The following is a 12,500-nucleotide window of genomic DNA, read 5'->3' as shown; positions in this document are numbered from 1 at the left end:
AATACATTAAAAAAATATTCGTAGACTTGCCCGGAGAGCGCCCCGTACTTGGCGTCGTAGGGTGAGCAAGGCGACGCGCTCCCCGTCGTATGCCCCCATTGACTGATTGATTGATATTTCATTTCGTGACAACCTGGTTCTCAAGACTAACCCTACTAAATCGAGTTATATCCTTTGTTACTTATGTTCTAATTACTCCTTTATTTATTTTATTTCTCTATATTTTCCAAACTTAAAACACATTAATTATATCCTATCTATGGTATAATTGTCGAAAGAGTATGATTATGATGTAAGACACGCATGGTACAAAGAAATTAACGAATGCGATATTGAAAACGTTATATTATCAGAATGTAGGACCGTTTTGACGTTTTCCATCCAGTTCGTTAACCACATTCTATATAGATATGCATGTATTCGAGGTGCTTATATTATTGTATTGTATATATATCACCCGCATCTGCCGTGTATTATCTATCTAGCACGTATAACCAGACACACCATCTGTACACAACTTACTGCTTTTTTCTTTGCCCAAACTACAATTTCTAACAACACCGAAGCAAGCCGCGAGTGTTAGAACAAAAGCAGTACCAATACCTGTTAATTATTCAGCATGACACACCCGAGTCTCAGCGAGTTATATGTTTCAACCATTGCTACGAAATAGTGCATGGGTATATCTTGGAGTTTTAATTTTCTCTGTTAGTGATAATATAACGCAAAATACACCAAGTAAAAAGGCGAAGTATATAAATTTAAGAGTGCCACAAAATTCTAGTTAATTACTACACCCAAATTTACGAGTTGGTTGCTATATTCAAAGTATTATTTAATTTTCTCTGCTAGTGTGATATAGTATGTCACTAATTGGCCACGATAAACAGTCGCAGTGATATGTGTGAATTTGGATTACTGACAACTGACAATTTTTAGTAAGGGGAGGAGAGAGGAGGAGGAGGAGGAGGACAAGTAGCTATATAGGGAAAAAGGGCAATGAAGAACACTTATAAACCGCCAGATAAATAAAAAGAATAAGCACACGTTAATGATACGGGAACAAATTTAATAACATAATTCTTCTAAGTAATATAAGTTGTGGCTCATTGTAGGTCGTGATAATCTGGGCCACTTCTTCATGAGTATATAACTAAGGCCATATTCTCAGACCCTTTCGGCTTTCCCAACAAATATTTCCTTCATCTGTATTTCCTCCTGCCTACGACTTGAACTCTTTCAAGAGGAGGGTATCAGGACACCTCTCCTCCCGAAATTGACCTCTCTTTCGGCCACCTCTTTGGATTCTTTTTAGGAGCAGCGAGTAGCAGGCTTTTTTTTTTATTATTGCTTCCTTTATTTGTGCCCTTGAGCTGTCTCCTTTGTTGTCAAAAAAAAAAAAAGGCCACAATGGAGTTTAGTTGGATTTTCATTAGTGTTTTTCACATTCATGGTGCAGAAGACATGTTTAACTGTCACTAGGCTCATAAAAGTGCCCATGGAAATATTAGCATAACTTCTATACGAAAGCTTGACCAATTTTTTTAGGTGGTGTCCATAGGGCCGGTAGGCTCCCTTGAGGGGTCTCTTGTATGACCCCAGTCCGTTAGTGGCGCGGGCGAGTTATATTCATAGTGGCTGCCGTGGTGAATAACCCTTGCTTGGCCCATGCTGCGCCCCGGTGCTCTTCTTGAGCGAAGTCGCTGAAGTTATGGTTGATTAAAGATCTTGGCAGCATGTGGACAATATCAACAATATCAAACGTATGTGTGTAAGTCCCGAGTTTTTAAGAATATGGGCTTCCAGGACTCTTGCAGCGGGAAGCATGCACGTGCACAGCTCTTTGACCATATATGAAGCTCTTTTGTATTCAAAGAAACTTCAGTTGTTACCAACCAAAAACAAACGGCAGCCTCTAAACTCTTCTTCTCAAATGTTAGAATTCCACATACTTCACTTCAAATTGCTTTCTATTTGCATATAGTCTTGCCACAGTGTTACAAGCAGGGAAAGTTAATATATTTGATGCAGTCGTTGGCCCTTGAGTGTGATTCCTAGGAGGCTTGTATAGAGAACAAGGTCTGGCTGATTGATATTGTTGTAACTGAATTCATGAGTGGCCTACAGGATGGGAAACCTTGTGACAATAGTGATGCGAAGAGGCTTAAATATGAGGCGCTAGTTCAGTGAGTGATGCTAATCGTGGTATTAGTAGGAAAAGTATATAAGTGATACATAGGAGTCACTGAGGAGGCATATCGATTCATTACATTTGTCTGATGAATTATATGAAGGCTCTTACAGTGGTGTGCATGGGTCCTTGTTCGGTGTTTACGTATATTGGCAAATCCACCCACAAATACATGCATTATTAAGTATTACAAGCTCTCCCTTCCCTCTCCCTTCCCCTTGAGATGAGTTCCAACAATATCAATCAGCTAGTCATCGTACATACAAGCTTTCTATGCACTGCTTTTACAGGTTAATGATTGCTTCAAAGATATTACAAATCGTCCCTCTCATCAGTAGTATGCCGAAAATATGTCAAAAAAAGGGGGGAAAGAGGAGGAGGAAGAGGATTGAAGGAGAAGAAAAAGGGAATAATTCTGATTGGAGATTTGGTGGAGCTTTTTTTTTCCTCATCTCTCTGTAATATATGTTGAAATCAGCAAAGGTGGGAAATACTTAAGAGCTTACGTTTTCTTGTGTTGGTAATAACCGGTGGAGCTTAGTAAGGGAAAGCTTGGAAATAAGGTCGCTAGGTGTTTTTGTTTCTCATTTTGTGTTGGTAGTAAAGGAGAGCTTCGTTCGGTTTTGTAATGGCGTGTTTTTGTGTTGTTTTTGTGATGGTATTAAAGGAAAGCCTAATTTTTTTTGTGTTGGCAGTAAGGGAGAGCTTTTAATACGGGCGTTCGGTGTGTTGATATGTATATGTTAGTGATTAGTTCCGTGCCATATATAGCAACACAATGGTGGTGGAGGTGGTGGTGGTGATGGTGGTGGTGGTGGTGAAAGGCGTTGATTTTGGTGTTGATATGAAAGCTGTTACCATGACACACACACACACACACACACACACACACACACACACACACACACACACACACACACACACACACATCGATAAATAAACAGATAGATAAAGAGATAGAAAGAGGAAGAGCGAAGCGGAGGAAGAGAGAGATAAATAGAACCGATAAATTTGGAGAGAAAGGATTAATTAGTTAACCCTGAAAGACAAACGGGGAATGAGAGATAAATTCCGGGAAGGGAAACGGAGTGAAGAGCGAGCGAGAGAGAGAGAGAGAGAGAGAGAGAGAGAGAGAGAGAGAGAGAGAGAGAGAGAGAGAGAGAGAGAGAGAGAGAGAGAGAGAGAGAGAGAGAGAGAGAGAGAGAGAGAGAGAGAGAGAGAGAGAGAGAGACGACCCCCGTTAGTGACGCAGACGGGTTTTATTTATAGTTGCTGCCGTGGAAAGTTGTAAAGTTTCGTTTAGTCGGCGCAACATCTGTGGTCATATGCCGGAGAAAGACAGAAGGGGAAGGAATCATAGGGGAAGGGAACAGACCCCAGGAGACGGGACACAACCCCCGATTAATACTTGGTACCCATTCACTGCTGGGTGGCTAGGGACTTAGGGTATCGGAAAAGCCGCCCAAATTTTTCCACTCCGCCCGGGAATCGAACCCGGGCTCTCTCAGTTGCTGCCGTGATGTATAACTCTTGCTTGACCTATGCTGCCCCACGGTGCTCCTATTGACGGAAATCGCTGAAGGTAGGGTTGATTGAAGATCTGGGCAGCATGTGGGTTATACGCCGCCTCTAAGCGATGGTTTGAAAAATTGTCAGTGTGCATCGGTGGGGGCTCGAACTTAGGTCCCCGCGGTCATCACCCTTGCGCGCTGACCACTCGGCCACCGCCTCTAAAAAGAAAGAGATAGAGAATAAAAAAAGCGAAAGACAACAAATATATAGAGAGGAAAACAGAGAATGATGAGGAAAATATATATCCATCAAATCTCCACTCTACAAAATTATTCCCTCCTCTTCTCTCCTCTTCCCTCCCTTTTTTGCTCCTCTTTGTGTAATATCGAAATGTAAAGAAATAAAATGAGAACGTAAGAAAGATAGAGAGATGAAAAAATAACTCACCAGATCTCCACTCAAAATAATTCCCTCTCTTTCTTCTCCTTTTTCAGTCCTCCTCGTCTGTCCCTCCTTATTTTGCTCCTCTTTGTGTAATATTGGATTGTAAAGGAATATATTGATACCGAAATAATGACAGAAAGATGAGGAAAAAAACCCTCATCAGATCTCTACTCAAAATGATTTCCTCTCTTTCTTCTCCTTCTTCAATCCTCCTCCTCTGTCCCTCCTTCTTTTGCTCCTCTTTGTGTAATATAGAAATGTAAAGAAATATGGAGAAGATAAATCAATAAAAAAAAAGATATACACACAGATAGACAGATTAACAAGAATAGAAGTAAAGATAGAGAAGAGATAGAAGATTAAGAGATAGACAGATAAACAGATAGACAGATTAAGAGATAGACAGATTAACAAGGATGAAAGAAAGATAGAGAAGAGATAGAAGATTAAGAGATAGACAGATTAACAAATAGACAGATTAACAGATAGACAGATTAACAAAGATAGATAGAAAAATAGAGAAAAAATAGAAACAAAAGTAAAAAAAAAACAACAAAAAAAAAAACACGGGATCTCCACTCAAACTTAAAATATTATAAAGAAAAACTACAAACACAGATAAAAAGATATATATGGAGAGGAGATAACAAAAAAAACTCCATCAGATCTCCTCTCAAAATTACTCCCTCTCTTTCTTCTCCTCCTTCTTCAATCCTCCTCCTCCTCCTCCTCCTCCTCTTCTTGCCCTCCTCTTTTTTTTTGCTCCTCTGTGTTATATCTCGCCTGTATCGGTATGTTACGAAGCACTTCCTCCTGTTTGTTCGTTCGAAGCCGTAAATTCTGCGTCAAAACAAAGAGAGACGGGGAGAGAGAGAGAGAGAGAGAGAGAGAGAGAGAGAGAGAGAGAGAGAGAGGGTGGGGGGGAGCTTGTGTGTTTACCTACCACATTAATCTCTCACTAGGGAAGGAGGAAGAGGAGGAGGAGGAGGAGGAGGAAGATGGGGAAAACAAAGAGGAGGAGGAGGAGGAGGAGGAGGTGGAGGAAGAGTAGAAAGAGGAGGAGGAAAAAGAGGAAAAGAGAACGATGAGAGAGGGAAGAGAAGGAAGAAGAGGAGGAGAAAGAGGAAGAGGAAGAAGGGAGGAAGGAGGTGGAGGAAAAGGCAGAAGAGAAAAGATTAGGAGGAGAAGGAGGAGGAGATGGGAGGAGAGTATTAGTATTAGTAGAAGAGTAAGGGGAAGGAAGGGAGGAAGGAGGAGTCAAGAGGAAGAGGAAGAGGAGAAGGAGGAGGAGGAAAGAGGGGAAAACATGTATTCCTCCTCGTTGATTGGCCAAAAGATGTGACGCAAGCAAGACTGAACGCTGATTGGCTGACGTCCGGTAAGGGGAGGAGCCTGGCCCGACCTGACTCCACCTCTCTCTCTCTCTCTCTCTCTCTCTCTCTCTCTCTCTGTTTACCATCATATAACTTTTTTTTTATATCTATTCTCCAATTTTTAGTCCTTACACACAAACTCTCTCTCTCTCTCTCTCTCTCTCTCTCTCTCCTTTCTTCTTCCCTTCTCCTTTCCTTCCTATTCCTCTCTTTTTGCCTCCTCCCCTCTCTCCCCCCTTCATCGCTTTCTTTTCTCCATCCCTTTTATTCCTTCTCCCTTCCCTTCCTTTCCTTAGTTTCTTATCTGTAAAACTTTCTCTCCCTCCCCCTTCTCTCCCTTTCTCTCTCAACTCCCATTTATCCATCCCTTTCCATCCCTCTCCTTTCTTTCCCTTACCTCCATACTTTTCTCAGTCTCCCTCTTCCCCCTTCTCTCTCAATTCTTCCTTCTCAATCCCTCCTTCTCCTTTCCTCTCTCTCCCCTTCTCTACTTCACCTCCAATCCCCTCACCTCACTCCTCCTTCTCCCTCTCACCATTTGCCGTGTTATTTTTTCTGTCCTGTGTACGGGGCTGGCGGCTTTACGGGGTCTGGCGTGCTTGCGGGGCATTTTACGGCGCTAAATGGGGCTCTTACCCACTTCAAACTGGCGGTAGCGGTGCGGGCTCGGCGGTGTTGGCGGGAGGGTGGGGGAGGAGAAGCTTTGGTATAGCGATGTTGGCGGGAGGGACAGGGGAGCGGCAGGGTTGGTAGGGGTGATGGTGGTGGTGCTGTTGTTAATTGTTATGGGTGAGAGAGAGAGAGAGAGAGAGAGAGAGAGAGAGAGAGAGAGAGAGAGACTGTTTGTGCGTTTTTATCTTTTACAAAGTTGGAGGAGGAGGCGAAAGAGGAGGAAGAAGAGGAAGAAGAAGAAAATGATGAGAGAAAAGAGGAGGAGGAAGAGGAGTCTGAGGAAGCGGAGGAGAAGGAAGAGGAAGGAGGAGTTGGAGGAGGAAGAAGAGGAGGAGTTGGAGGAGTTGGAGAAGAAAAAGAATATAAGGAATAATAGGAACACAAAGGAACACAAAGGAAGAACAAACAAACAAACAAACAGGAGGAGGAGGAGGAGGAAGAGGTGGAGGAATCTATTGATGAAGAATAAGAGGAGGAGGAAACTGAAGAAGAGAAGGACGGAGGAAAAACAAAAGGAGGAGGAAGAGGATGAGAGGGAAACTTGAGAAATGAAGGAGGAGGAGGAGGAGGCGGAGGAAAATTGAATTGGAGTAAGAACTGATGGAGGAGGAAGAAGAAGAAGAGGAGGAGGAGGAGGAGGAGATGTGGAAATTAATTAGAAGGAGGCTGAAGATGAGACGGAGGCGGCGGAGGAGGAGGAGGAGAAGAAGGAGGAGGAGGAGGAGGAGGAAGAAGAAGAAGGAGGAAGCGTTAATGAGGTCTTATGGGAAGAGATCTTCTTAACATGAGCCATAAAAATGTTAAACCGTGACTGCTTTCTCTCTCTCTCTCTCTCTCTCTCTCTCTCTCTCACCACTAAAAATAAATAACGCCCATTTAACACTTTTTTAATGGTAGCGATGAACATTTCCTTAGTCTTTCTATTAATCTTCTTTTTCTTCTTCTTTTTTTAAACTTTTTTCACATTTTTTTCTCCTAATGTGCGATAGAGGGCAGCACCTTACTCCTTGGTTTCTCCGCCTATAGTTTTAAGTGGATGACTAAAGGCTGATTTAATAGTTCGTTAATGTTCCTCTTAGAATCACATATGTATTTTTTTTTTCTCTTCGTCGTGTCTTCTCGTCTTAGAAAACGATATTCTGTTTATTGTATTTGATTTCTCTGTCCACATCTTTTATAAGAACATAAGAACATGAGAATTTAAGGAGTCTGCAAGAGGCCGGTTCTGTCTTTTCATTTTGTCTTTTCATTTTTTATAACTCAGAATTTTTCCACATCAGATAAAGTTTTTCTTCCTATTCTCTTTTATTCTAATGATAAAAAATGATGTCTATATACTTTAGCTAATTTATTTCTATAGCTTTTTTCACTTTCTTCGTCCTTTCACTTCCCATATCTCTACTTTTTTTACTTCTGTTACTTTTGTCCTTATTTTTTATTTGTCTATTAAATACAGTTATATCTTATTTGTTTTTTATATCTTTTCACTTTTCATGCTTTTTTTCCAGTTTCTATATGTCTTCTTTTTTCAATATCTAACATTTTTGTCGTTTCATATTTTCCTTATACATAATCTCTATATACATTTCTCTCTTTCGCTCTTGAGTTAAAAATTCTTTCCCCATTTGTTCGACTCTTGTTTTAATTTTATTTCCTATTATAACTTGCCAATTGCATGTTTTCATCTCTCACGTGGCTTCGCTGTACACGACTTTCACTTTAACTCATCCTCATGCTGTCCAACTTCCTCATGCAAGAGTAAACCATTATCTTCATTCTTTCATTTCATCCGTTCGTTTGCATTTCCTCCTTTCTGCGACCTAGATGTTTTCGTCCCTCGCTATTCTCTTCCATTCTCTCCCTTTCTTCCTTTCTGCCCTCCTTCCTTTCCTCCGTTCCTTCTTATTTCGTATTTTCCTCTCTCTCCTCTCTCTTCCTCCCATACTTCCTCCTTCTCATGCAACCTTCCTCCCTCTTTCCTTCCTTCCTTCCTTCCCTCTCTCTCTTTTTCCTTCCCCACTCTTCCTCGCTTTCATCTTTCTCACCCTCCACCCTTCCTGCTCTCAATCCTTCGTTTCCTCCTCCTTTCCCTTTCACCCCTTCTCCTTCCTTCTTCCTTTCTTCCCTCCCTCTGTCCCTTTTCCTCCCGCACCTCCTCCCTTGATCCGCCCCTCCACCCTTCCCTCTCTCACTCCTTCCTTTCCTCTTTCCCTTCCTCCTTCCCTTCTTCTCTTCCTTTTCCTTCCACCCCTCCTCCTCCTCCCTTCCTGCCCACTCTCCACCCTTCCTCCTCTCAATCCTTCCTTTCCTCCTTCCCTCCCTCCTTCCTTCCATCTAAGGACTAATAAACATTATACAAATATGCCATTAAGCCTGAGAGAGAGAGAGAGAGAGAGAGAGAGAGAGAGAGAGTCACGCTATCCAACCATTAGTGTGGATTGACTCATTCTTAAGTAATGGAGTCTCCCCCTTACCCTCTCTCTCTCTCTCTCTCTCTCTCTCTCTCTCTCTCTCTCTCTCTCTCTCTCCTTGTGAAAGAAAATATAATAGTTGTGTGTTGTATTCTAATTTTCTGTTTCTTTCTTCTTTCTTTCTTTTTCTTTTTTCTTTCTTTCTTTCTTTCTTTCTTTCTTTCTCACATTATCTCTTTTTTCAACAGATTGTCGGCTGTGGACGCGAAAACAACAACAACAACAACAACAACAACAACAACAATAACCTCTCGTGTGACTGAGTGCGTGTTTACTTCTGTGTGCGTTTATATAAGCGTACATGTGTAGGTTTATATGTACGTGGATGAGACTTATCTGACTAAACCTGTCTTCAACATGTGGGCGTGTGCGGGAACGTGAGTGTATGCGTGTGTGTGTTTGAGTGCGTGTGGGTATTTGTCTGTGTGTTTGCGTGCGTGCGTGGTTGCGTGTGAAGCGATAGAAGTGAGACGGTTAAAAAAAAGTAATTCGAAGTAAAGATAAGAAGAGGAGGAAGAAGAAAACGAGATAAAGAAAGTGGACAGTGGGAGAAGGAAAGGAGTATAGAATTATGGAGCAAGGATAAGAAAAGAGAGATAAATAACAGACTATAGATAAGAGAAGATAAAGATTACACGACACACATACACCGAAAGAAATGACTAAAAAATAGGAAAAAAGAAAGTGACATCAAACACAATCCAAAATGAAGGTGACATCAAACTAATAACAAAAGACTAACCATGGGTGCAACAAATGAAGTGAGAACGTAAGAACAGACCAAAAAAACAAAAACATAAAAAACAACGAGAGAAAGAACTTATTTGAATTTAAACTTATTATAAACATATTTCAAAGAGAAGTGAAGAAGAAAAAAACCCTCAAATAAGAAGAAAATCAAGACTAAGATAATAACAGCAGAGAGAGAGAGAGAGAGAGAGAGAGAGAGAGAATCAGACAGACAGCGAGAGTATCAACACACACACACACACACACACAAGATGTACGAGGGGCCAGCAGCATGCACTTATCAAAATCCACTGGACCTGAAACGCGGTCTGCTCACTCCTAACCTGCAGAACAAGGCGCAAGGTAAGAACTACGAGTAAGGGAATGAAGCTAAAAGTCGTCTGCAGTGTGGCCGCGGGAGGGGGTGGAGGTACGAGCAGTTAGCTAGTTCAGAGGGGCTCCATATTATCACCATCAGTATTACCATCATTAGTCATTATTTTTATCATTATTATTGTTATTATATCATCCGTGACCGAGGCAAACGGAATGACGAAGTGGCGGAGGTGGAGTGAGGGAGGAAGTGAGACGAGGGGCAAGTTGACATTCAGTTGTTTCCGGTAAATTTCACACTCGCTAAACTATATGCCATTTCCAGTAGAGGATGTCACACTAGCAACACCTTCCTTAATCATCCATCACTAAAACCAGCATTAGAACACACTCAAGCTTATAACAAGGGTGAAAAATATATGCATATATCTCTAAGGCGGCAACACTTGTTTGAAATCAGCTGTTTGGAGGGTTGGTCACAGTTCACTTTCCACCAAGCGCTCCGGGGGGTTGTCAGTGTTATTCTTGGATAGTTTTGTGTCGTGTGAAGCCTGGAGGAGCTGACACGGGCCTAAACCTTCTGTAATGTGAGTATGAGGTCCTGGGCGTTATGTGATGTTGGTAGTTCACTCTCCACCAAGCGCTCGGGGTGGGGTGGGGGGGTGGGGTGTCAGTGTTACTCTTGGATAATTTTGTGTCGTGTGAAGCCTGGAGGCGCTGACAAGGGCCTAAGCGTTCTATAATGTGAGGTTGAGGTCCTGGGGGTTATGAGTGTTGTGTAGTGCTTGTGGTGGATTAGAGAAAGACAGGAGGTGCTCAAAATATGAACCGTTTTAAAGTTCTTTCTTCCTCGTCCTCTCCTCCGTCATTTTGTTATTGGTAGTGCATGGTAAGGTTTCTGGAGACTCCTTGGTGCCTATGGTCTTGTTGGGGAACTCATAATATTCATCTGGGGTTAATAAAACGTTACCTCCTGTTCATAATTGCGTCACAGTTTGTTTACATAAGTACTCCTCGCCTGGGCCTCCTTCTCCCCACTCCCTGTGCCCCCGCTAGCGAGTCACGTGACATAGTAGGGAAAGAGCCACACAGACAGTACTTGGTAAAGAGATTTAATTCCTTTCTTTAACCTTTTTGATGTTTTTGTCATGTTACACGTTGATTAGTGAGGAACACAGAGTTGTACGGGTAATGTTAGTGTGTTTTGGGTTGGCAGCACTGATGACGCGTGAATTTGTTTGCTTTAGTTTTAATTTCTTACTGCTGTGGCCAATCAAGAATAAAGAATAAGTCAGAAGTGGGAACCGTTACAAAACCAATCCCACGCCTACTACTGGACTGGACTGGACTGGCCTTTCAATCACCCTAAGCTTCACCGGTCGGCATGATGAATGTATTGAACGGAAGCTGTTATTTAAATTTGTGGCAGACTCCCCTAAAACCTTGCCGCCTGTGGGTTTGGCAAAGGCGGCTCCTCGCGTGAACACCCATGCAGAGGAAATTAAGAATATTAACGAAGTCCTCCCTGAAATCTTTGTTAGGAGGTTATATTAAATTCAATTATGCTTCCTTTTTTTTTCTTTTTAGGTGAGATAATATGTACTCGTAATGTTAAAAGCTACTGAATGTTATGAAATATGGATTGATTGATTTCTACTACTACTACTACTTGTTATGACTACGACTACTACTACGACTACTACTACTACTTGTTACGACTACCACTACCACTACCACTACTACTACCACTATTCCCCACCACAGGGCTGACGCTCGGGGGCGGCTCCACCACCATGATGACCGCGCCGCTCAACATCAAGAGTGAGGAGGTGATGAGCCCGGACTGGTCAGCGTGTACCTACAGGTGTGTGTGTGTGTGTGTGTGTGTGTGTGTGTGTGTGTGAAGTTTTGTTAATATTGGTATAACATTTTAGATAATTTCTCTTCTCTATAGTCTCGTTTTTTTCTGTGTGTTTTTAGTTATTTGCTCTTATACACAGTAGGGAATTATAGGATGTGTCACTGTTATATTTTTGTTTGTTTTATTTTCTGATATATAAAGTATATGTTTGTATCTATCTATCTATCGATCTAGCTATCAATGCCTATTCCCAATTTATCTATTTACCAAGCTATCTGTTTTGTGTATGTGTATAAGAGAGAGAGAGAGAGAGCAGAATTCTTGTGATAGGGTACAATTTGGATCTCTCTCTCTCTCTCTCTCCACTCCAGAATCAGCTGATCACCCTTCCTCTCTTCACAGGTTCCCCGGTCTTGCCAGCTGTGTGGGAGGAAGAGTAGGAGGAGGAGGGGGAGGAGGAGGAGGAGGAGGAGGGGAAGACAGCAAGCTAGTGAGTGGGTACACCTCCTCCCTCCTCCCCAACCTCCGTCCCCACCCTCACCACCACGACATCACCACCACCACCACCGACCTCCCCCACGTCACCACCACCACCTCCTCCACCAATAATAACAACAACAACAGCAGTAGTAGCAGTAATAGTAGCAGTGGTGGTGGTGGTGGAGGGGGTGGAGGGGGTGGTGGTGGGGGGGGGCTGTCACTCCACGCCCCCCCAGCCTCCACACCTGATGATAGAGACACCCCGCAGGATCACAAAGGTAAGGTTTGTTTTTGTTGTTGTTTGTTGTTTGTTGGTTGTGTTTACCTGGACTTCCCTGTTTTTCTATTTATTTTTATTTATTTATTTTTCTTCCTTCTTTCCCTTTTTTCTCTTCTTTCTCGTCCATTTTTCCTTCACTTTTTTCCTTTTCATT

The 12,500-nt window shown here is 42.3% G+C and overlaps 1 protein-coding gene across 2 annotated transcripts in view; it reads left to right on the top strand.

Moving 5' to 3' along the window:
• The window catches only part of LOC127009479 (transcriptional regulator ERG homolog), a 146,832-nt gene that overhangs the window by 2,687 nt on the left and 131,645 nt on the right, over window positions 1-12,500 (top strand). For both annotated transcript variants that reach the window (XM_050882579.1, XM_050882580.1), the window contains exons 2-4: window positions 8,852-9,755; window positions 11,490-11,589; window positions 11,989-12,344. In XM_050882579.1, coding sequence (XP_050738536.1) covers window positions 9,665-9,755; window positions 11,490-11,589; window positions 11,989-12,344 — 547 coding nt within the window. In that variant the 5' untranslated portion in view covers window positions 8,852-9,664. The remainder of the gene's footprint in view (window positions 1-8,851; window positions 9,756-11,489; window positions 11,590-11,988; window positions 12,345-12,500) is intronic.

This window comes from Eriocheir sinensis, chromosome 41, assembly GCF_024679095.1.
Source record: "Eriocheir sinensis breed Jianghai 21 chromosome 41, ASM2467909v1, whole genome shotgun sequence".
Lineage (NCBI taxonomy): Eukaryota > Metazoa > Arthropoda > Malacostraca > Decapoda > Varunidae > Eriocheir > Eriocheir sinensis.
Note: the sequence above shows the minus strand (reverse complement) of the source record. Positions and strands in the feature narration are given on the sequence as shown.